The sequence below is a fragment of the Schistosoma haematobium genome, chromosome 1 (genome assembly GCF_000699445.3).
Source record: "Schistosoma haematobium chromosome 1, whole genome shotgun sequence".
NCBI lineage: Eukaryota > Metazoa > Platyhelminthes > Trematoda > Strigeidida > Schistosomatidae > Schistosoma > Schistosoma haematobium.
In genome coordinates, this window is record NC_067196.1 from 46,963,209 (window position 1) to 46,987,073 (window position 23,865).

At 33.0% G+C, this 23,865-nt stretch overlaps 1 protein-coding gene across 1 annotated transcript in view; it reads right to left on the reverse strand.

The window, feature by feature from the left end:
• MS3_00010148 (uncharacterized protein) overlaps nucleotides 1-23,865 on the reverse strand; it is a gene marked incomplete at both ends in the record, with an annotated part of 46,779 nt that overhangs the window by 5,922 nt on the left and 16,992 nt on the right. Inside the window, 15 exons of the mRNA XM_051218502.1 lie at nucleotides 3,471-3,570; nucleotides 4,242-4,337; nucleotides 4,850-5,063; nucleotides 5,664-6,055; nucleotides 6,907-7,029; nucleotides 7,527-7,751; nucleotides 9,756-9,970; nucleotides 11,343-11,532; nucleotides 12,960-13,042; nucleotides 14,810-15,154; nucleotides 15,238-15,784; nucleotides 17,564-18,059; nucleotides 18,195-18,619; nucleotides 20,933-21,071; nucleotides 23,156-23,475. Of these exons, the coding sequence (XP_051074274.1) occupies nucleotides 3,471-3,570; nucleotides 4,242-4,337; nucleotides 4,850-5,063; nucleotides 5,664-6,055; nucleotides 6,907-7,029; nucleotides 7,527-7,751; nucleotides 9,756-9,970; nucleotides 11,343-11,532; nucleotides 12,960-13,042; nucleotides 14,810-15,154; nucleotides 15,238-15,784; nucleotides 17,564-18,059; nucleotides 18,195-18,619; nucleotides 20,933-21,071; nucleotides 23,156-23,475 (3,910 nt within the window). The remainder of the gene's footprint in view (nucleotides 1-3,470; nucleotides 3,571-4,241; nucleotides 4,338-4,849; nucleotides 5,064-5,663; nucleotides 6,056-6,906; nucleotides 7,030-7,526; nucleotides 7,752-9,755; nucleotides 9,971-11,342; nucleotides 11,533-12,959; nucleotides 13,043-14,809; nucleotides 15,155-15,237; nucleotides 15,785-17,563; nucleotides 18,060-18,194; nucleotides 18,620-20,932; nucleotides 21,072-23,155; nucleotides 23,476-23,865) is intronic.

Below are 23,865 nucleotides of genomic sequence, written 5' to 3' on the forward strand. Positions count from 1 at the left end.
GACTGGTAGGTGTGGGCATAGCAATAAGCATGAGGGCGGAACAAGCACTGTTAGAGTGGATCCCCGTCAACAGTCGTCTATGTGCTGTTCGGCTAAACGGCTCCGTAAGAACTCGGAAGGATAGGGACACACGTCGTTGCCTTTTGTCGTTTCTGCCTACGCTCCCACCGACTGCAGCTCAGATGATGTGAAAGATGAATTTTACAGAAAGCTGTCTCAACTTCTTCAGAAAGCTAAACGTTCAGACATAGTACTTGTAGCAGGTGACTTTAATGCCCAGATAGGTAGTTTAAACCAAACAGAAAGGCATTTAGGTGGGTATTTTAGTATTCCGGCACAACGAACAGATAATGGTGACCGTCTGCTGCAACTGTGCTCAGACAATCGTTTATTTTTAGCAAACACAAATTTTAAGCATAAGGAGAGACATCGTCTAACATGGCGACCCCCTACACCAAACCAACGATGGACTCAAATAGACCATATTGCCATCAGTCATCGTTGGAGAGGGTCGGTAGAAGATTGTCGCTCATTCTGGAGTACCTGCTTGGACTCCGACCACGCCCTAATACGGGCACGCATCTGCTTGCGCCTCATTGGACGCAAAAAAGCCACAGTAAAAAGACCCATTAGAACCGAACTGAGCAGCGAGAAAACCAAAGGTAGGTTCCAGGAACAACTGAGGTCACACTTAGGTAGTTCTGAAGACGAGGCTGACCCAGATGTTGCTTGGAAAGACATACAAACAGCTGTGGAAACAGCAGTGACATCTATTAGCGACTTAAACCACAGGGTTACAAAGAACCAATAGATTTCCTCTAGGTCTATTGCACTGATGGATTCTCGCAAACTCGTCCCATCAGGTTCCGAACATGATGAAGAGCGACAACAAATCAGATCTAGGTTAACCGTGAGTAGTGGTGGGCAACGAAAGACAAAGGGATGGAAAAGGCGGCGACTATAGGGAACACAAGACAGCTCTACAGACTAATAAAAGAAACTGGAATTAATAAGTCAAGTGTAAGTCAGACTACTTCGGAAAAAGACGACACTCATCTGCTCCCAGTCCAGACGTTTAGAACGATGGGCGGAACATTTCAGAGAACAGTTCAACTGGCCTTCAGCTACTCTACAACTACCCTCCATTCCCAGACAGTGTGAATGGAGCAGTGAAGTAGGTTCCCCAACTCTAGCAGAAGTTCAAAAGGCTATAGTTAATCTGAAACGAGGAAGGGCAGATGGATTGTCTCCAGAGGTCTTTAAGGATGGTGGTCCAAGTTTAGCGATTGGGTTGACGAATATTTTAACTAAGATCTGGGAGTTAGACGTTATTCCATCTGACTGGTCACAATCACTTATCGTCCCAATATATAAGAGAGGGTTAAAATCATCCTGTGACAACCACAGAGGGATTAGTTTAACTAATATAGTATCTAAAATACTAGCCTCGATAATTATCAGACGCCTAACTAAGACTCGTGAACTGCAAACACGAGAGAATCAAGCTGGCTTCAGACCTGGTCGTGGCTGCATCGACCACATATTCACCATTCGTCAGGTTCTAAACCATAGGCATACTTATCGACGTCCGACAATGGTGGTCTTTCTTGACTTGAAAGCAGCATTTGACTCGGTAGACCGCGAGATTCTGTGGCAGTGTCTGTCATTGAAAGGCGTACCTCAGAAGTACATAAACCTTGTAAAGGCTCTTTACTCGCTCACTACTAGTCGAGTCAGAGCTTATGGCGAACTTTCATCTGCTTTTGCAACCTCAAGTGGTGTCCGTCAAGGCTGTCCACTTTCCCCATTTTTGTTTAACTTCATCATAGACCTATTGATGGAAATAACATTCTCGTCTACTGAATTCTCGGGTATTGATCTCCTACCAGGAGGTCCACTTATCGACTTACAATACGCAGATGACATAGTCCTGTTTGGTGAAGACGCTGATAAAATGCAGAGTCTTTTGGTAGCACTAAGCAACAACGCCAGAATGTTTGGAATGCGTTTCTCTACCTCTAAATGCAAGTTGTTGCTTCAGGACTGGTCTGCGTCAACACCTAAACTAAGGATGGAGAGTGATGTAGTGGAACTCGTTGACAACTTCACTTATCTTGGAAGTCTGATCAGCCCTAATGGGTTAGTGTCTGACGAAATCTCAGCACGGATCCGAAAAGCTCGTTTGGCTTTTGCCACCTTACGTCACCTATGGCGAAGGCGAGATATCCGTCTATCAATAGAAGGACGAGTATACTGCGCGGCAGTCCGTTCTGTTTTAATTTACGCCAGCGAAACATGGCCATTAAGAGTAGAAGACACTCGTAAGCTATTAGTATTTGACCACAGATGCCTTAGAAATATTGCTGGGGTCTGCTGGGATCATCGGTTAAGTAATAGTGAGGTTAGACGCAGGGTATTAGGGAATGATGGTAAATCAGTTGATGAGGTTATGAATCCTCATTGACTGAGATGGTTGGGCCACGTGTTGCGTACGCCTGAACACCGATTACCACGACGTGTAAGGCTAACCGCTGTTGGAGATGGTTGAAAGAAAGTTAGGGGAGGTCAAACCAAAACGTGGCACCAGTGCTTGAAGTCACTAACCTCTAGTCTGAACCATGTTGGTAGATGCAGACTACTTGGTTGGGGTCCGCGTGACTATCGTAACCAATGGCTGGAGACTCTGGGTGACATGACTCAGAATCGATCACAATGGCGTCGGTGTATACACTCTCTGTTTTCCCTTAAACTAAGGGATTAAAATCACTTAATATCTTTCTTTCTACGAACTAATTCTTTCTTCCTGTACTATATCCTTATGTGCAATCTTTCTCTTATATATTACCACCTCTGAATTAACTACTTCTATGAATCCGGTGTTCATCTTGTTGTGTTAATGAGGTATGGCAACTTGGACTGATGCATATATGTGCCCGGTCCTATGTTGTAGCTGACTGACTGACTGAATGTAGAACCTGATACAAGCCTACATGGGCACAAGTTGTCACATCATATCAACACAGTAAGATGAATTTATCAAGAAAAATACCAAAATAGTAGTCGCATTAGTCATAGAGAATATAATTCCAGAAGAAATAATTAATTTGCACGATAAAATGTGCTAAGAAATTTTAAAACTCGGAACCAAGAATGAATGCATATGCGCTACTGGAACGGATTCTTAAATTTATCAACCATTGTTCACGGCTATTGAGCAGACCCTAAACAAACAATTTGAACTGCATTAACAAGGTTCAATGTAACAGACAATGGTTCCGTAGACAGATCCCACATCTTGATTCGGAGAAAGTAAAATGATTATTATACTTTAAGAATTAGGCTGTAGTAGAATACACGTATGGGATTAGTAATATTTTACAATCAAATCAAAATGTGTTTAATCATAACATTTATTGTCGAGCAAATCGACACGTACATAAATGTTTATTATACTTAAGAAGTACACTCACCTATAATTTTAATTGGTAATGAACCACTCAACAATTGATGATAAGGCATTCTTATATTGCTTATGTGATGATGTCCTTCACTTTTGGAAAAACTAGTTGTCTGAAGGTAGCAAGAAAACCAAGTAAACATTTCATACATAAAGATATATATTATGTCCAAGTTGATAAAGATCTGTGTACGAGCACTTTTAATATATTTTTAGCTTCATATTAAGCCTATTTTCAACAAGCATCGCAAATATATACATCTCTAAACTTAAAGCTGTGGAGATTATTCAATCTAAAGTTAGTTGATATTTAGAAAAGAACGACTAGAAACCAGTTAAAAATGGATAAAGGATTTCGATTCTTCTTCAAATATTTGCTATCAAAACAACAATCGTATATTCAGAAACTGGCTTCAAGATGAATTCTCGAAATTCAAGAGGAAAAACGTGATTGATGTTGACTTTGAATTATGTTATTGTTAGCAAAGGATAATAGTTACTACGAGAACCATCATACTATAACCATATCTTAATATAATTGGCTATTTGCTTTATATCAACCAAGCAACCTGCTTGACACATGACCTTGAGCAACAAATGTTACTTTTAAAATAGCTTGGCGAAGAGGTCATGATAGGCGCAAGTTCCCTAAAGTAGACTATACAGTAGATTATACGTATCAGTTGAAATCTAGTAAAATAACTTATTAAGATGATGAAATAATTGTTATTAATTTAATTCGAAGTCAGGTGCTATGAAATACTAAAACTCAATCAAGATTTACTTCATTTCCAATAGTAGCAGAAACACGTTCTAGTTCAAAATCTCTAGGAGGGTGAGATCGTTTGTAAGTACGTAGAAAGTCGAGTAATTGAAGTTGCTTTAAAGAGTAAAAGAAAACAGAGATAAAACATATTGATTAGTACTTCCGAAAACAATAATATCCAAAAAGAAACTTCACGATGTAGAAAGTAAAGTATCAGTTCCTTCATTGAATGAATATTGTAGCAACCATGTTTGAATAGTAATCAGTGGTATTTCTGTTGACACTAATTTGTTTGTAACACTTACATAGCATGCATTTAATTATCAAGCATTAAGTCTATACGAAAAAAGTTTTCACCGTTTTACTTTAAGGGTGCAAGATATAGTTACTGAAGATGGCGATGATGAGAACACTGCAGTTATATGATGATCGTTCATTTCGTAGGGTCTGTGTGATACTTCTAAGCAAAAGGTTAAGCACACAGTTGCACATAGAGATGAATAATGATCTACTTTCGTAAATAAAACGTGTATACATTAGTAAGTAGTGGAATTGGAAATCAGTGTTTTCGATAACTTTTAATTCGGGATAAATAAATTTCATGAGAAAATAAGTTACAAACTGACTTTATTTGTGATCATCTTTGAACAACAAGTACGAATCCATGAGAATAAGAAGCTCAAACGCTCATAATCATAAGGTGATGTACTGGCATAAAACGATTGAAGTAAATTAGCCAATTCATTCAATGAATGTTGTGGATTATCAGATTGTTTACCTGATCTGAATAATAATCTAAGTATTGTATGAGCGCGAGATAAGCAGATTTTCTGATAACGTCTTTTAAAAAAGAGAGGTAGACAGAGAAGAAAAAACAGTCGTCATAATTAGTGCACGAACAAAAACATTGAGATTGTATCATAACAAAATAAAGTACTATGAACTAGTAATTATATCTTGATGAGGAGGGGTTTTAAAAAGTAAAATATTTGTTCAATTGTACGCCATTCAAATATTCTATTTTAAAAATGTGATTTTGCAATGTCATGTATATCTTGCTTTGTCTTAATTCAAACTAATATTGGCGCATTTAACTGAGAATTCTTTATGTTCCAGGTAGATAACCTAAAGCTATTACAAGTTTATCACACACTTGCACAAATCATTTTTTTTGCATACTTTACTACCTTCATTTAGTTATGTATGTTAAGCTACTGACCTAGTATTATGACTCTCAGAAATTATTCTGACCATAATTGAGTTTGTTCATTGATTATCTCATCTGTTTATAATACTAAGTAATATTGATGCAAACGTATGAAATCCAAATCTGGATGTGAGTGCACCGAGGGTGATTTCTAATCAAAGTAACAAAAATGTAGTGATTATTATTAGTGAAATACAGCAAGGAATAAACTTAAAAAAGGTGAAATAGCATACATGAAACAATTCACTTCAGATTCATTGATTACATTTTCAGATTTTGGCAAAAACATATTTTCATTATTACTAAGTCCTACGAATGAGAAATCCCCGTCTTCAGAATCAGCACAACTATTATTTGGTTTAAATAAAACATTTAAATGTTTAATTAGATAAGGTTTTAATGGTATATTGAAATCTTTGGAAAATCTAGCAATCAATCTAATTGAAGGTAAAGATCGTTCAGTAGTGTCCAATCTTTTTGCCATTGATTCATTACTCTGATGGTCACTGGGTACAAGGTAGACACTTAGTTCTTTGAGCGATGGTACCATTCGGCATAACTTGTCAAGTATATGTTGTAATGATGAATGATCCATTCCATGTGTAATGATACGACTAAAGTTTAGCTTGATTTAAAAAGAATGAGAAATAATTAAATAATGATTTTTAACAAAATGTAAAAAGAAGTTTCAACTATCATATACTAAGTAAAATAGTAGAGAACAAGTCGTGCTATCTACAACATTACTGACTCACAATAGCGAAGTATATAAGGACGAATATCATAAGCCACAATGAGAGGATCAAGAGTTAACAGGAACAAATTGGGTCATCCTGATCGGCTCCAAATAACACGAAACATACGTTCCAGTGTTGGAAACTATTATACAGAATTTATCGTCGGCAAATATGAAGTTACAGTCTGTAAGGAAGTACGAGTTCACTGTACATTTGATATTGCTTAAAAGCATAATAAATATACGTTTCTGTAACAATCTAACATGCATGATTTGTAAACACATATTAGCAAATGCCAGAGTTATTTTTATGTATTAAAGTTACCTAAACAAAAGAATAATTACAGATTGTAAAATCATTTAAGCTGAAAGGTGAAGATAATACTTGTCTAAAGAAAAAATGATACAAGATGATATATTAGGAAGAGATGTAAATTGGAAGAACAAAACAGCACTGGTGATTAGTTAACAGTTAATTTTAAAAGACCAAAAGTTTCATTAAAAGTGGTTATTACAACAAGACACTAATAATAAACCTATTTAATGGCAAGAGCTTTTAAGGTAATTGCATGTTAGAATTTATCAGTTATTAAGAATACAAGCTTATACAGGTATGAGAAGGTTCCACAAGAATTGGGACCGATAGTTAATCAACATTCATATTAGCGAATACAAGGAAAGATGATGTTAAACAATAAAAGCAACCACAAGCAGTTAAATGAAACGACTTATGTACACACTTTATACGGCTTCAAGACAATATGCCAACTCCACATTTTACCCATTGTTTGACTCAATTCTAATAGGTTTATATCACGTTTACACGTTATTTGAGAGAACATAAATATAATGTTCGCTACAGCCTAATAATAGAAACGAGAAAACACAGGAAACGGCAATTAAACATTGCGACATATAACAAGCTATATATATATATATATATATATATATATATATATATATATATATATCAGTAACGTCAAACTGATGAAAATAATAGACACACATACTATGCACGAAATTATCATTATAAGTGGTTTTTCAAACATTAAAGTAAATATTATTTATAAGGATTTTTATTTTCTCATTTGTTAATATCACAACTGCAGCTGATCAATATCTGTTGAAACATGCGTGTCTTCAGTTATATGCCTTAAATAACATAATTCATTCACTTTAGTTTGATATTTTAAGACAGCATTTCAAACATCACAATTTGATTGACTTTTTAGAATACGAACTCAACATATGATCGTATGAAATCACTGTAGACAGGAAACAAAGCAATTAAATTATTCATTAAATGAATTTTTGAGAGACGAGAAAAAAAACAAAAGAAATTAAACTGAAAAATTCTTGCCATAATTTTTTTCGGTGCATGTTTGTTGTGTGCAACAAAATTACGAACTACATTTGTCGCTTCTTCAATAGGCAAAGCAAGAGCTAATGATAAGGCTAATGGTTGATCCAAATACTTTCCATCTGATGGATTTAATATCGAGTTCAAACTGGAAGATAAGCACTTATTAAATAGATTGAAACAGTTGTTAACTGCATCATTATTGGGTTCTTGAAGTCCTAAGTCCTGTGAGAGATTTGGAAAACAATAAGCTTTAATTAATGAATCATTGGAGAAAAACAAGCGTATTTAAAAAAATGAAATTAATACATCCAAATGAATAAACTAAGAAGACTGTGTTACATATCAGAAATGCTTTCTATTTGTATATACACAGTACTGAGTCTTATAATTTAAATGAATTGATTCTATTGATAATAAAATTATAAGATAAGTTAATGTTTAGTTGTTCATTTTCGAATGAGAATTAAAACGATTTCTCTTTTCCTTACCATCATAACATGATATTGGAATGGATTCGAGTTGGACAAGATTGTATACATATATATTTGAATAGAAAATAAGAGATAAACTTCGAAACTAAATAGTTACTTGATTTTTAAAAATTGTAAATTGTATTTTGAGAGTATTTCAAGTTGTATATATGTCTACTGTAACCTAGAATTATACTAAATGTATCACGGATTTCGAATTATTATCATCGTTGAAACCGAAAGCTATGTCTTTTTAAGTAAAGATAGAAAGTGGCTAGTAGTGGGATCCAGGATGCCCGTTTCGTCTTATTTGGGACTCGTCAGATGGATGTACCTACGTCCTAGAGTTGAAGTTCACTCTGGGACTCGAACACAGTACCATTCGCTTCAAACACCATCGCGTTAGCCACTTAGCTACTGAGTTCTGATAGCCACCTGCTTGTGCAATGGGATGAAGTTTAAATTCACTTGGTGTCGTTTTATTTGAAAACTGTGTCATTACAAGTAATTGAGGTATACCAACATTTTCGCATTACTTTGGACATGAATCATTGAAGTAACTTTTAATAAATTCAAAATTAAAACAAACTCGATTTATTTAATTTCTAGATCAACTATATTTAAAAAGCTTAAATGAAACAGATAAGTCACAATCACAATTTTCTCTGATCATCAATCACTTTCAATAATCAAGTGTCCTATTATCCTAATAGTATGATGAGAGCTAACTTACATTACTAATACCATAATTGTTGTAATTATATGACCTGAAAGTTCATTAACGATTTCATTTCAATCTCGTCAAACTAAAGCCAAAATAATTAATCTTCAAAAATATAAGTGAACTAAATTAATTTAAACAAGACAGAGAGAACAGATAGTTTATCAGAAATTATGTGATATGTAAAACTATTGATTGTTAATATAAACTAGACAGAATGTGGCCAGCAGTGGACACACATTTCATCCCATTTGGGACTTATCAACTAGGTATACCTGGAGTTCAGTGTTGATGTTTACTCCGTTACTCGAACTCAGTGCTGTACGCTTTAAACGTCATCGTATTATCCACCTAGCTACTGAGTTCAGATAACCACTGATTTGAGCAACGGGTATGAGGTTTTCTTAATTTGAAGTGGTTTAGATTATTCTGTTGATGGTACTTTTCACTGAAATATGATCAGTCTTGGTTGGTATATGGGCACCATTGTGAGGATTTCCTCGCTATAGCCAACAGGACACAAGTTGATATCGAAGTAATCTGTAGAGGATGACCGTATGCCAAAAAAAGACTGATATTTCAGTCAAAAATACCAACAGACGAATAGTCCAAATCATTTTACAACGAATTGCTGATTGTGAGTTCATATTTTACAAAACATGAAATTAAGCGAAGGAATCTTTCAGCGAATTTACTATCAAGCTGTACAATCGTAAATATGTAAAATTCTAAATGTTAATCATGTCAGGAACTATGAACAATGAATAAATATGGTGATGTAATAGAAGTAATACTTAAGATTTCGTATATGAACAACTGTACAACTTGATAATCAGTTTGTTGAAAACAGATACCATTGATGAACTTTGTGTTTCTAACATTTAAACGGGAATTATATATATGAACTGTAATATTAACGTTAAAGAACAATCGAAGTAGCTATAATATCACCGGTAAATATAAGACAAATTCAAGTAAAACAATAAATTACAATAATACTGTTCGAATAATAGTATTAAAAACATATACACATACGAAAATAAATGAATCGGACCAAATGTTTAGAGTTACACATGATCTAATCAAATTCATGATACCAATTAGAAGGGTATGTGATCCAGTTAAGCGTAAACCAAATTCTGAAGACCAACTTGAAGCGATTTTCATACCTTCTTCTAAAATTCGATGAAGAATATCTGTGTTATCAGTTCTCGCAGTTTTTTGTTCTTCTTTGTTCTCAGTGATGTCATCTTAAAGGTGAAGACAGAAAATTTGATTTTATGATGATAATTTGATAATTTAACCCTAAATAAGAACTGATTAAAGCTAATCAATGTGATATCTCTCTCTTTACGATCAATCATGCTGTTACTGATAGTGTTACATAAATAAATCCTGATATTAACAAAAGGATAGCAAAGCTAGGTTTCCCATCGTCTATTCTACATGAAATGAAAAATAAAATACAGATTTTCAGAAAGTAAACATAACATGCCTGTTCAGTGAGATCCAAAGAATAAGAAGACAGGATATACAGTGCACTTTATAATGCAACAATACTCTGAATAGTGGTATAACAGGCCATGTATGAAAAGATAAAGACAATCTAGAAACTTTCATAAACGAGATCAATTCAAGTATAAATGAATGTGATGAAAAGCATTTTTGAGCAGCTTTTTACATATTTAAGATAGATTTTGATATTTAATTGGCGGTTATGTAATTGCGATGTAATATATATTGGCTTTCAATACAAACATTATCACCCCCAATAGTCTTGACTGTCTATATGATTTGAAATTACATTCATAATATTCATAGGCTATTTTCAAAGGAAATCACAATGAACTCAATTTTTTTAGACAAACACTGAGATACATAAATCAAAAATTTATAAAATCATAAGACTACATATTATAATTACTTAAATAGACAGATTGGCTGTTGGGAAATGATTTCTTTACTATAAATATGTTAAGAATTAGTCTAGAAAAATAGATTACAATTGTGGAATTTTTAAATCATGAGCGCAAACTCAGATTCAAATAGACAGAATCCAATTATTGGTGGTTGACAGTTAAGGCCAAAAAAATAATTGAATAAATATCTATACAACTTTTATTTGCAATAATCATCAATGAAAAAATTGCTAAATTCATTTACTGTTTGTTTTAATATCTATTTAGTCGTGTCAGTGATGGAATCGCGATAGACCGAAATCTGAATTGAAAGATACTTCAACCATCGAGTTGTTTAGCTGAATGTGTCACGGTTTTTTATAACATAACAATTTCACTTCGACTAAGTCGTTAAAGTCGAAAATTTATTAAAAGTTCTGTTCTACATGTGTATCGTTTTGTTCTTAAACATGTTCTTCTAAGAAGACTGAAGGTAATAGGAGTGAGGTTAAGTTCATACCTGAAATAATCATGTTAAGTTCAATATTCCATACTTTAAAACTCAATAAAATTACACCAATTTGATTCAAATAACATAAAAAAAGTAATGTTTCAAAACAAAATTCACAAATATTTTAATGTCTGATTATTGATATAACAAGAGAGAAGTCTCAAGAAACAGACTACATATATATACTCACACGTTGAAGAATATAGAGCTTACCACTTTTGTTATTGTCATTATGTGAATAATGACGCGTAAACCATTTCAATAAATTTGTAAGGTATTGTAAAGAATCAGTAAAATGATTCGATTGCAATTTTGAATGAACCATGTCAATGGTAGTTTGTTCACGATACAACGAAGTATAAAATACGCATTCCAGAGGATCATTATCATAAAATTTTGATGACTGTTTGTTCGGTTTTGTTTTTAAAATAGAAGAAACAATACAACGATTAGTTGTGAAAGTAAATTGTAAAAACACTGTGTGGTGAAATCTAGAAGTGAAAACCAATGTTGTTCATAAATATATATGTACATGTTTTCGTTGAGCTGCGTGACTTTCGTTATTCTGGACAACGCTTAACATTATAGGATTCAGATCAATTAGAAATCAACGGGCACGTCGACATAGACCCAACCTATGAATCCATAGGGAATTGGTCAATCGGCCAAAAGGTTAGTCGGCATAGGTAGTCAACATACATACGAGGAAAAATGAAGAAACAAAATGCAGGGAGATAGCCAATTACATATGAGGTCATCAGAACGAACTGACTTAATACTTCAGGAATAACTGAAAAGTACACTTCTACATGAAGTAAGCGTGGGAGATGTTATCATGAAAGACAATGAAACTTCGTAACTAGGTCATCTAGTTCAGAGAACACAAACCATAGTCATTTCAACAGATTTATATATACTGCACTAAGATTTTTATGAATAATACACACAATTTACATCTCAAATGTATTGCAGGCAGTTATAAAAATGAACAAATATGTCACAAGCGTTCAAAATACTCTCTTTAAAATGTGGAATGTATTTCATTGGACAGAATTTATAATTTTATTTCAGCTACAGTGCCTAAAATTTTCACATTCAACATGAGTAAAGTGTGTTTTTTTAACATTGACCTTTAAAACACCATTTTCTTCCTAAACTTAAAAGAAACGAACAAGAGACAGAACAGTTTTGTGCAGAAGTAACCACCAAGAGAAATGAAATATTATTTGCTCGTCTTGTCATCTATAGTTGAAGTATGAAGAAAAAAGACAAGCAAATTAACTAAATAGTGCCGAAATTATTCTATCCAGGTAGACTAGTCATAGAAAAAATAACCCTTTTGACTTATTGTCTTTTTTATGTAATATCGTTTATTTTTAAAAACCAATACATAACTTTCATAATCAAAATTTGTACCGTTAAATTTTTCAACTCCTTTTTAAAAGTTACAATTATTTAATTATGGCAACGTAAACCAATGAATAATCCGAAACTAAGATTAAACAGATGCATAAAGCTACTTTATTTTCAGTATTTCTCCTGGCTGCTATCACAGTCAGTGATGAAAGCTTTATATTCACGTTGTAATGATCTATACAAACTATACAAATACATAGACACACATTGATATCAATACACATTATTCAAGTAACGTTGTTACTAATTGTAGATAAGTCATAAAAATACTTTTGGCTGTCAATGTATAGTCTTTACTGAAAAATATATAGTTTGAAATCAAAACGATAAGTTTTTATCACATTATAGATTATTACTTAATATATTATAACTTAAATAAAACACATATACACACAACATGCAAATTTATCTTACTTGATATGCACGATTAATTTGTTCGAAAACATTAGTGAATGCATGAACAACTAGACGAAGCGCTTGAAATTCATTTGTTAAAGCTAATATAACAAAAACAAATTCACATTCGTAATAAGTAATTCATATGAAAAAAGTTCAAAAGTAAAAAGATAGACGAGCAAATGTAAACGTAACTTAATAATTAGGGGGCGGTGGTTCACTAAAAAGGGTTTGAAAAATATTTTACGTGTGAAGACTAAAAATTTACATAACGCAGTAAAGAGGGTTCCAAATCTGGGACACAATAATTCACATTTGAGCGTTTTAAACATTAGACTATATGCTCAAAAAATTACTGTTCCCTAGAAAGTTATTTACTTTTATCTTATGGTTATTGTTAGAGTATACTTCATCAAATATAGGAAAAACTGGGACAAAGAAGATAAATTTGTTTGAAAACTTGAAGCAAATAACAAAGAGACAACTGTTAGCTGACTGTAGATAGTAAGTAATTTCCATACAATATTGACTAACAACTACTTTTCACTACATTAAGAATAAGAGGAGTGAATAGCATTTACTGCTTATTATCAATTTTATGTAAAACTCGATACCTGACAAATTATACGAAAACCATCTGCTGAATATCCCAAAGTAATAGACACAAATTAGTGAGGTAATAGTTTCTGCTTTTAAATGCTCATTGAGAGAAGTATTTGCAACAATGGGGAAGTTGCAAACATCAATAAATATGATAGGGAAAGATGTAGGTTCAAATTTCCGAATATAAACGTCAACCTCTTTAACGTAGTTATAACATGAAAAGTACAGGATGTACAGAGTTGTTGCGTAGACTTTTATTTACAGTCTAAAATAATACAAAAAATGTCATGATGTCAACTTCTCAAGTGTAAGGACAGACCTAAAAACGTGATTTAAAAAAAGCGATCATTACTAAAGATACGCATAATATGTGATTATGCTATACTATCACAATTAATTAAAGTGACCTTATTTCACTTTAAGATAAGAAAGTTAAACGAGTAAATATGTTCAAATTGTTTGAGATATATGGCATAAATATACTAATAAATTATTTCAATTAAGCTTCGTCATTTTATTACGCCACTCAAATTTAGAAAATAGACTAAACATTTCCAGTGATAGATTAGAGTGGAACAAAGAGATCTTATATGACAGGAAATGATGCAGAAACATTACAATAACGGCAAAAAATCAGAAGGGGTTTTGTGGATATTATAGTAATCCTAATATTTGAGATTATGAGTCAATTGAAGCTAGACCACCATGTAAAATCCTGGATGAGCACTGCTGAGTCCCACAGTAGGACAAAACGGCCATCTCGTGCTTCCAGGTTTTCCATGGTGGTCTAGCTTCAATTGACTCATAATCTCAACTATTAAAAAAAAAACACGAAACTTAATGATTTCAGCTAATTCATTACTGACAATTATAACTTACAATCAGATACAAATAAACCATACTTTAAATACGCTACTCTTATCTGTACTACAAAAACCAAATCGTATATGGATACATCATTTACAAATGCCGATACAACAGCATTTCATTTTAGTCCTTTGGAAAGTCCATTTAACTTCACAACGAATTGTCAGTCAACCAGAATCTTAGACATTTACTTTTGTTTCATGGACTACAAGTTTATGAGAAGAAAATTATTTAGTCAAAGTTCGTAAAGTATTTAATTAGTGAGTATATTGATAAATAAAACAAAGGACAATTATGTGGCCAAACATGAGAAATAATCAAATGTATAACATCTAACATACCAACAACAATACACCAAACAAATAACCAGATAAAAATTGATATCAAATGTCACATACCAAACATACGACAAATACACTTTTGTTCAACAACAGGACTTAAATGATCTTGTCCACCAGCCCATAATAATAAGGATGAAAATGTAGATAAAATTGTCGGAATAATGCTAACAATTGATTTACGAATGCTTATTTCATCAAGTTGTACTGATTTTACAATTTTCATTAAAAATGGAAATATATGCAATACATAGAGTTCAATGATACAACCTAAACGCGCAAGTGGTCGATTCCAAACGCAACGACAATAACAGCAAGTTGGCACTAAATAACAATATGTTGAAGAGATCTTGACTAATTCACTTTTTGTTTTTCCAAGAGAACTATGCAAACGTGTTTGATGAACTGTAAAAAAAAGAAACAGAACGTATATAGTATATCAGTTTATTACAGTCGAAAATTAAATTATTCAAATAAAACAAACTTACTATTCATCAATATTTCCGTCATTTTAACTAACAATGATTGAATCTGGAACGTTTTTGTAATGAATAAATTATGATCATTTGTTAAATTTAATTGTGAACGTGATTCAGATGAAGAACAAATAGAAGAACATAATGATGAAAACCATTGCCAAGTTATAAGTTCTTCTCGTATTCCATAGGGAAGATCTGGTAGTAGAAAATGATAACTAGAACGTAATTTTACAGGAAGATTAAATAAGTTATCAATTTCCATAGATTCATTTGAAGAATACACCTGTTCTATGTAGAGTTTTGTTAGACGCCTTATTATACATAATCGATCAGTTAATAAACCAAATACAAATTTATCATTAGAAAAAAGTTCAAAAGGAATCGTTATTTCTGGCTCGGTCGAATTATTTTCATCTGAAGGTGAAGTTACGTATAATTTGGTAAACTGCATTAGATGACGCCAACTCATTTGCGTACAATTCTTGACATTTTCAATCGAGTTTAAAGTAGCTCTCATGCTAGCCAACGATAACCACAGATCAACAATTAAGGAACGCTAGAGACAAAAAACAATTGATAAGAAATTATATTGAATGTGTTTATAGACGATGAAACTTGGCGTGCTACGAAAGTCTGCACTTTTAAATATTCATAGTTGGTAATGTTGAATCGTACATTGAACAGTCATTCGACTATAAGCAATGCAGAACCTGATATATATATCAATCCAAGTTGTCGTACCATATTAAGACCCCATGAAAAATCCCAGAGTAGTAGTGGTAACATTATCAATGGTAGCAGAAAAGATGAGGTATAAAAAAATTAAGATTTCCAGATTCAGCTTCTAAAGACGAGTGAATGCACTTGAACCAGTCTAAACGATTGTGAGCCATGAAATCTCAAGTTTATACAAACAACTGGTTACGGTAATCACTCAGACTATAACCAGATATTCTACACCTATTAACATGGCTCAGTCCAATTCTCGATGACTTTTAAAGACTGCTGTACCAATATAAAGAGAACATGAAGAACCTATAAAGATAAGCTAAAGAAACGTATAAGCGAAAATGGATGAAAGGCTAGCACTGGAATCCAGGATGCGCGTTTCGTCTTATTTGGGACTCGTCAGATGGATGTACCTGCATCTCAGAATTAATGTTCACTCTGGGACTTGAACCAAGTACCATTCGCTTCAAACGCCATCGCGTTGTCCACTTAGCAACTGAGTCCTGATAGCCATTTGCTTGTGCAATGGGGTGAATTTAAATTCACTTGGTATTGTTTTGCTTGTATCTTTCCAAATAAGACGAAACGCGGGTCCTGGATTCCACTGCTAGTCACTATCTATCTTTGCTTATAAAAGCTTGTGAACTAAGGCAATATCGAGGCATACGCACAGTATGCACATATGCCAATAACAGACTGATCAATTGCAGTCTTAAACCCCAATGGGTAGATACAGGCAAAACAATATAAAGTGAATTTAAAGAAACGTATGTTTATTTATTTAAAAGTTGGGTTATTTAGTAGTGTTAGTAAGCTATAAGCTATAAATATGGCATCGTTCATATATATAATCTGTATTTATTCGATAATTAATTACGATATCTTTATATTCCTCTAATTGTAAGCTTATTTTTAACCCATTAGCCACCAACAGATTGGTGTTAATTAACCATAAACATTTTATTCATATTTGCACCACAAATGCAGTTTACATAGTGGTTTGATTATTTTTGTAGCATGTTATTATGTTGTACTTTATGCTTATATAGTCACGTGAGTTTTAAAGACTGAATAATAATGATTAGTGATGTGTAAATGCCTCGTCTGCCTGGAGTTTTGATTGGTAGATTAGGGAACAGATTGGAATGTTGTGTGGGCTATCGATCATTTTAACACACACATTAACTGTGTTAGTGGACTCATGTAACCCATGCTAACTGAATCTGTTTTATTCATCTTTATTGCTTATGAACTCCATTTTGTTTGTTTTTTTATTTCAGGTGTTTATGTATTTCATCATAACAAACACTTTTGCATTAATATTTAAAGTTGGTAAAAAAAATGGCACTTGCTCGTGCAAAATGACTTTTTTTTAAGCAAAGTATTGTATTATGATAGTAAATATCAATTCATAATGTGGCTTTCAAGCATTTATTTTGTTAAGAAACAGTTTTTATGTTAAATGGTCATATATAACTGTATCAGTGTTAATTTAGATCTACGTTGAAATACTTATGCAGCCTAATTTTATACAGATATCCGCATCATGTTATGATTATTTTTTTGAGAAATAAGTGTAATAATGTTATGCAAGTTACTAAGTTACCTGAAATTGACTAAGAACATCTCCATGTTTTAATAGTTGTTTCATCGAACGAAAAGTTAAACGAATCAACCAATCCTTTATAAATGTAAACTGCGATGTATATGCTTTTTCTAATTTACCAGATCGGTTGAAAAAATCATATGTTTCACTGGCAGTGAAATTTAAATGAATAATGAAAAACGAAATACGACTTTCATAATCATCTGGAAAACTAGTGATCTCTAATTCTTTTGATTGGATAACCTTGAAAAGTGCTAATTCCATGTATAGCTGCGCAAATAATAGAGGCCATTGTAACTGATCAAGTAATTTTTGAGCTACAATTGTAGCGTCACGATACACAGGATCACTTCGAGTTAGCTGTGGATTAATAAAAGGTGTATTTGTCCCGAAAGGACCTTCATCAGACCGTAAAATACGAGAAATAGCTTGATCAGCAAGCCACAAGGAATTAGTGTAACCAACATCGCTGAGACTGAACTCTTTTAGTTCATACCTGAAAAAAAGCAGATGAAGATATAGATGTAATTTCGTTATGATTGATCATTTTTACAGAAAATCATTAAAATATAGTATTCAGTATAGAGGACTGGTAAATTACATATAAAATGTTCTAATCATATGCAATCACCTAGTAAATATTTCATGAAGACGGGCAATGTTGCAAAGACGCTCCAACTTGTTCATTTTGTGAGTTAATCCATCAACATATTGTGAACAGGAACCTGGAATGCGAGCCTGACCAAGAACACTCTCAGTTAGTGCAATTAGATCATCAGACCACGGTAGAGGTGCGACTGAAGCCAAATCAAGTACAACTTTCATTCGACATGAAGGTACTGTTATCCAACTAGCGACCAAACAAGCTTGCTGAGCAAGAACATGAGGATCTTGGTTTAGGTTAGTGTTCTTGTGTGATTGTTTACATTTAGGAGATCTAAGCCACTCTGTAGGACAATCATCATCTAAAATAGATGAATGGATAGCCGTTCGAATTCGATTAATCAGATCACACGAGTAACCTTGAAAGAATGTTTGGTAATCGATGTTACGATCCTGAAATTCGTAATATAAAAAGCCATAACACAACAAGATTTATATGGTACACATTTATAATTGTAATTGATTAATCTGAAGCGATGGAATTAGATTAAGCTTGTGAAAACCATATCTAATAAACACAACTAAAATCTGTAATATTGTAGTACTTCTAAAACACTTGTAATGCATCTACATTCTTACATGTGTACCTGCTGCTTAAATTATGAAACAAAGAAATATTTTGCTAAATGAATTGTCAATTCGTCTAACATACTGTACTTCTCACTCCCACATCTATATGTTAACTTTGTCGATCAACATTACAAACTTATGTAAACACCGGTAAAAAGAAATATACACAGTTACGAAGTAAACGTAACAACGAATGCACATTTAAATGGTTTACTATTGATCAAATTAAAGAAATGTGAAATTGGTTAAAGGAAAAGGACAGTCTGGAATCTTACAATGCAGTTCAAATGTTTTGACTTTAACAGTTTATGATAATGGAGAGAGATAATTAACGACGAGGGAAAAATAGTAGGGTAAATAAGTAGCACTACAGTAAATAAACTTATTTTATTTATTTGAATACATAGATATTGGTACAAGGAGGCACCAATTACATATGCACCACACAAATCTCATTTGATTTGTGTGAGGGCTGTGATACTGCCCGGGTGCCCAAACCGAAGCAGGTGCTTTTCTTAGGTGGCAACACCCCGAGCCTTGGACCTAAAGGTTTGATCCATAAGGCAGTGGAGCATTGTAGGGAGATGCAGTCCCATGATAGCCGGTGACCAACGATTGGTTTATACGCCATTTGTTCCATCAGGATGCTGGAGCCCATGTGCTCCATTGGTTTGGAATCAGGGTTTTCCAACTCCCCTAGGTGGACTCTCAATGTTCACCGACCTGGTTAAAGCGCCGAACATTCGCTTACCGTCCTCTCAATTTCGTAAACAACACCCCCACCACGAGAAGGCAGTGAGTAGGGCTTCCCTGGAAGAGGCTATATACGCGTGGCCATGTGCGAGCATTTCGAGAGTGAGAGCTGACTTTCCCAGGGGCATTTGGAACTAAAACCAAGAGGTGAAGCTTCACAAATGTGACCAATTTTAGAGACGTTTAAACAGGTATCTTACAGATTCAATTCAAAAAGCCTAGGTGACTACATATTACTTTAATTAGCAATCGAAATTTTCATAGTATGGTTTTTACTATCGCATGACCACTGGTATACCGTTATAATCAATCCATGATTGCAACTGTTAGAGCACACTCTGCATGGATAGATTTTCAGACGTGCCATCGATAAAGAGCAAATTTACCAATCTGTGTGGATAGGGTTAAACCAACGAAAAAGTCAACGAAGATATCAGTACACATGAAGATAAAAGCTATGAAGGAAACCAGTCAGAAACCAGATCAGAAATAACCAACTTAATATTTGTGAAATAATCAATAATCTCATTTCTATTTGAAGTAGGCACAGATGACGCTACCTCGAACAACGACGAAGGCTTCATGATTACATCACTTAGCTTGGAAAATTAAACACTACTAAAACATAAAATATTAGTAAAGGTCTGTAACTTCTGATTGTTGATATTTAGGATTCCAGTCGATTACTGTATGTTGGCGTATGCCCATTTTGAGCGAATTCTCTGATATAACTCTAAGTCACAGATCATAGTATTCTTAGTATGTGGTTGGCGTTGGAGTAAAGAACGCGGGTTTTATCCGATTTAGAATTCATCAGCTAGATGCACCTGCACCTCAGTGTTAATGTCCATAATAAGACTCGAACAAAGTACCTTTTACGTCAAACTCCGCCATGTTATCTACTGAGCTAAGGTATTTTAGCATGATATTTACTGGATTAACGTCTATGAGGAGCGAATTTAGTAATGATAAAAGAATAGTATGCCGTAGGTGTGTTCCAATTTTTTGAAGATTTAGTGTTACAAAAAGTCAAATCGAAAATAATTAGACTACACCATTTGAAATTACTTAGTCGAAACAAAAATATTTGGAAAAGGGTTAATAATCATAGAAGATACAACTGTACAACACAATACCCTTCAAAATCATAGTGATAACACTTAAATACTGGATTAAGTGTTTACTAAATAATTTACATTTTACGCTTCCATCTTTTAAAATAAAGTGAAGTATTCACTTTTGAGTAGCTAAATGTTCACCTATTTGAATGAGAAACGTAAGTTTATTAAAATTAACAACAAATGTTATAAAAATCTAAAATAAATTGTAAGAACAATTAAACTAGTGCTAACTGATATGTATATACATATATTAGTGATTTACCTTCAAATATCGTGCTGTTAGTTTATCTACACCATTGTCAAAACGTGTACCGAGATTAAATGCAACATCAAGGATACGATAAGCAATAGACAATTCGGTTTCCCCTTCACAACAATCAATGGACAATTGACAATTGTAACTTGGAAATAAACAAAGAAATCACAGTAATATAAAAAAAATAAAAAAGTTTATTGACACAAACTAAAGTTGAAATTCGGCAATATTTTAGTAATATTCAAACAATTGTAATTAAAAATTAAACACATAAAACACTTGTCTATTCAATGAAGTGTGGTATTAATTTGTTGATGAAAGCATCCAAAAAGTGAGGTAAGTTCCCAAGGATGAAAGCAAACATGAAGCAAGTGTACTATCATCAATGGGGAACATTTTGAAAAGATATATAATTAATTTATTGCACAATTTGTGAGACAAAGTATTTATAACCACAGCTAGCGTATTTATTGGAGAGACTACGTATGAATAAACCTGTGTACTCGAAGTAATATAATTAAAACATTTGGTAACAGGATACATAACAAAGTTTTTCAACAACCATAACAGCCAACAATGACGAAAAAAGGCAAATATAGATAGTAAAAGATTTTAAATTTATACACTATAATGAACAAACCAATGTATGATAAGTTTTTACTTAGAACAGATGGATTGTAGCTAGAAGTGGAATCCAGAAAGAGCATCTCATCCTACCAGATACTAGATTCGAGTCCCAATGTAAAACTCAACACTAGGATAGATGTACCATTCAGTCCTAAATTAGACAAAACGTTCATTCTTAATTTTACTGCTAGCCACAAGCCATTTGTTTTACAAAATTGTGACAAAATAGCTTTATTAAGACAAGCCATTCAGAATGAACATATGGGAACAAAGTTGATCTAAATTTAATCTTTAATATCAGCAGTGCGATAATCCAAGCACTTACTAATAGTGACATTTCCCTTTGTTTATTAATTTCAGTATTGTAAAGATGTATTCAGTGTTTTACTGTTTTTGAATTCATGATAAGCTGCCTGATTGAACATGTTTATAACAGAAGGTTCATTGAGATAAGCTTATGAGTAGTTCATGAATGAAAGCCATTAGAAAACAAGTTAATTTTCATCAAAGTAATTGATGAAAGTTCTGAGAACAGTTCAATTTTTAGAGAACACTATGCATTAAGGAAGGCATAATTTGAAGATGAAACACAGAGGAACTCACAAGGTAATGAAAAACTCGTAATTAACAAAATAGTCTAAGTGGATAATCTGTTGTGAGGCAATCAGTCAGTTGTGTAAAAACACAAGCACCGATTGAAGTTGACAAACAAAAATCAATATATTGATATGACCTCACCTCACATGGATGCGAAAAGAAAAACTTTTCAAAAGTGGGAAGTGATAGGCAGGGTAGTTTCATATAGATCATATGCTTTCCTAAAGTCGCATGGTAGGTTAAAAAAAGTCCAAGTTTGGGCATGCTATTAAGAGCAAGCGAATTACTCCGTGTACTCTCCATATATCTATGTCCAGATCGATTCAGTAATATATATATATATATATATATATATATATATATATATATATATATATATATATATATATATATATATATACGCATGATTTATGTACATATTTATCCAACATCCGGTTTCAAGCTCCATACGCATTCCTAATCTTCCCACATTGCTGGTTGAGTCAAAAGTTAGAAAACATATGTACTGTGATTGAATTAGACTAGGTGATCATAACGCATGTCTTGGTTTTGATGTCTCTCACCTCATTTAAACCAATGATGACCAACGTACCACATTCAGAAGTTGATGGCATGAGTAAAACATGTTACTTATCACGTTTCAAAGTCAAAGAAGAATATGTTGTCTGTGCCACAGGTGACATGCAGAAGATAACTATATGGCGGCGGATATTTCCCCAGCCATTCAGTAAAGAAAGTTGACGAAACATCCAAGATACGCAAATTAGTCTTCCATAAACCCACTAATATATAATGATGAATGGGCGAAAAGAACATTTGTAAAATATAGAATATTAAATACGAAAAAAGAGAAAGAAAACACTGATTTGCAATCGGACCAATGAAAAGCCTAGGTATGTAGGAATGACTCAATAGTCAAATGAATTTTCCAATATATACCAAAATAAATTTGGTCTTAGATAACTTATAAACGTAGAAAAAAGAAAATATTAGAAGAGCACTTACACGTCTCGCAAAAGTTTAATAGTATCCAACTGGTTTGCTAATTTTCTCAATTCAAAAAAAGGATCAACCTCAGGATTACGACTAGCTATACCAGAAAGGTATAAATCAGCTACACTGCAAATATTAAGATAATATTCTTCATTGTTTGATTCTGAAATATTTACAGATTCTACAAACTTATTAATCCATGATATCGCTGTAGAAGGCCATGAAAAAGGACATTTAATTTTGCTCTCTTGTATATGAACATTGGAATTTGAAGTGAATGAACAAGCTTCTAGTTCTCTAACGCGCTGAATTAAATATTTAGCTAACATGGGCTAGTTTAAAAAAATATAAACCGTTGATAAAGTCTCTATTTTAATTAGAAAATTAAACCAGAATAAGTCATTGTTATTATTATTATTATTATCATTAATGGCTTTATTCAATATTACATTTCTGGCACATTATAGAATTCTAAGCAAAAGGTATTTCAACTAATCTTTTGCAAAAAAATGTGAAAGAAACTGATAACTGAGTACATAAGTTAAGTAGATAAACTACTTGGAATTAAATGAAATGTTTTTTAAGATTTGAAATTGTACAAGATTTTCAATTTGAAACATGTTTAAATATACAAGTTATTGACTAGATTAACTCTAACAACCTGTTAAGCAAATAATATATTTGCTAGATAAGGTATTGTAGAGCTTTTATGTCATTGGTTT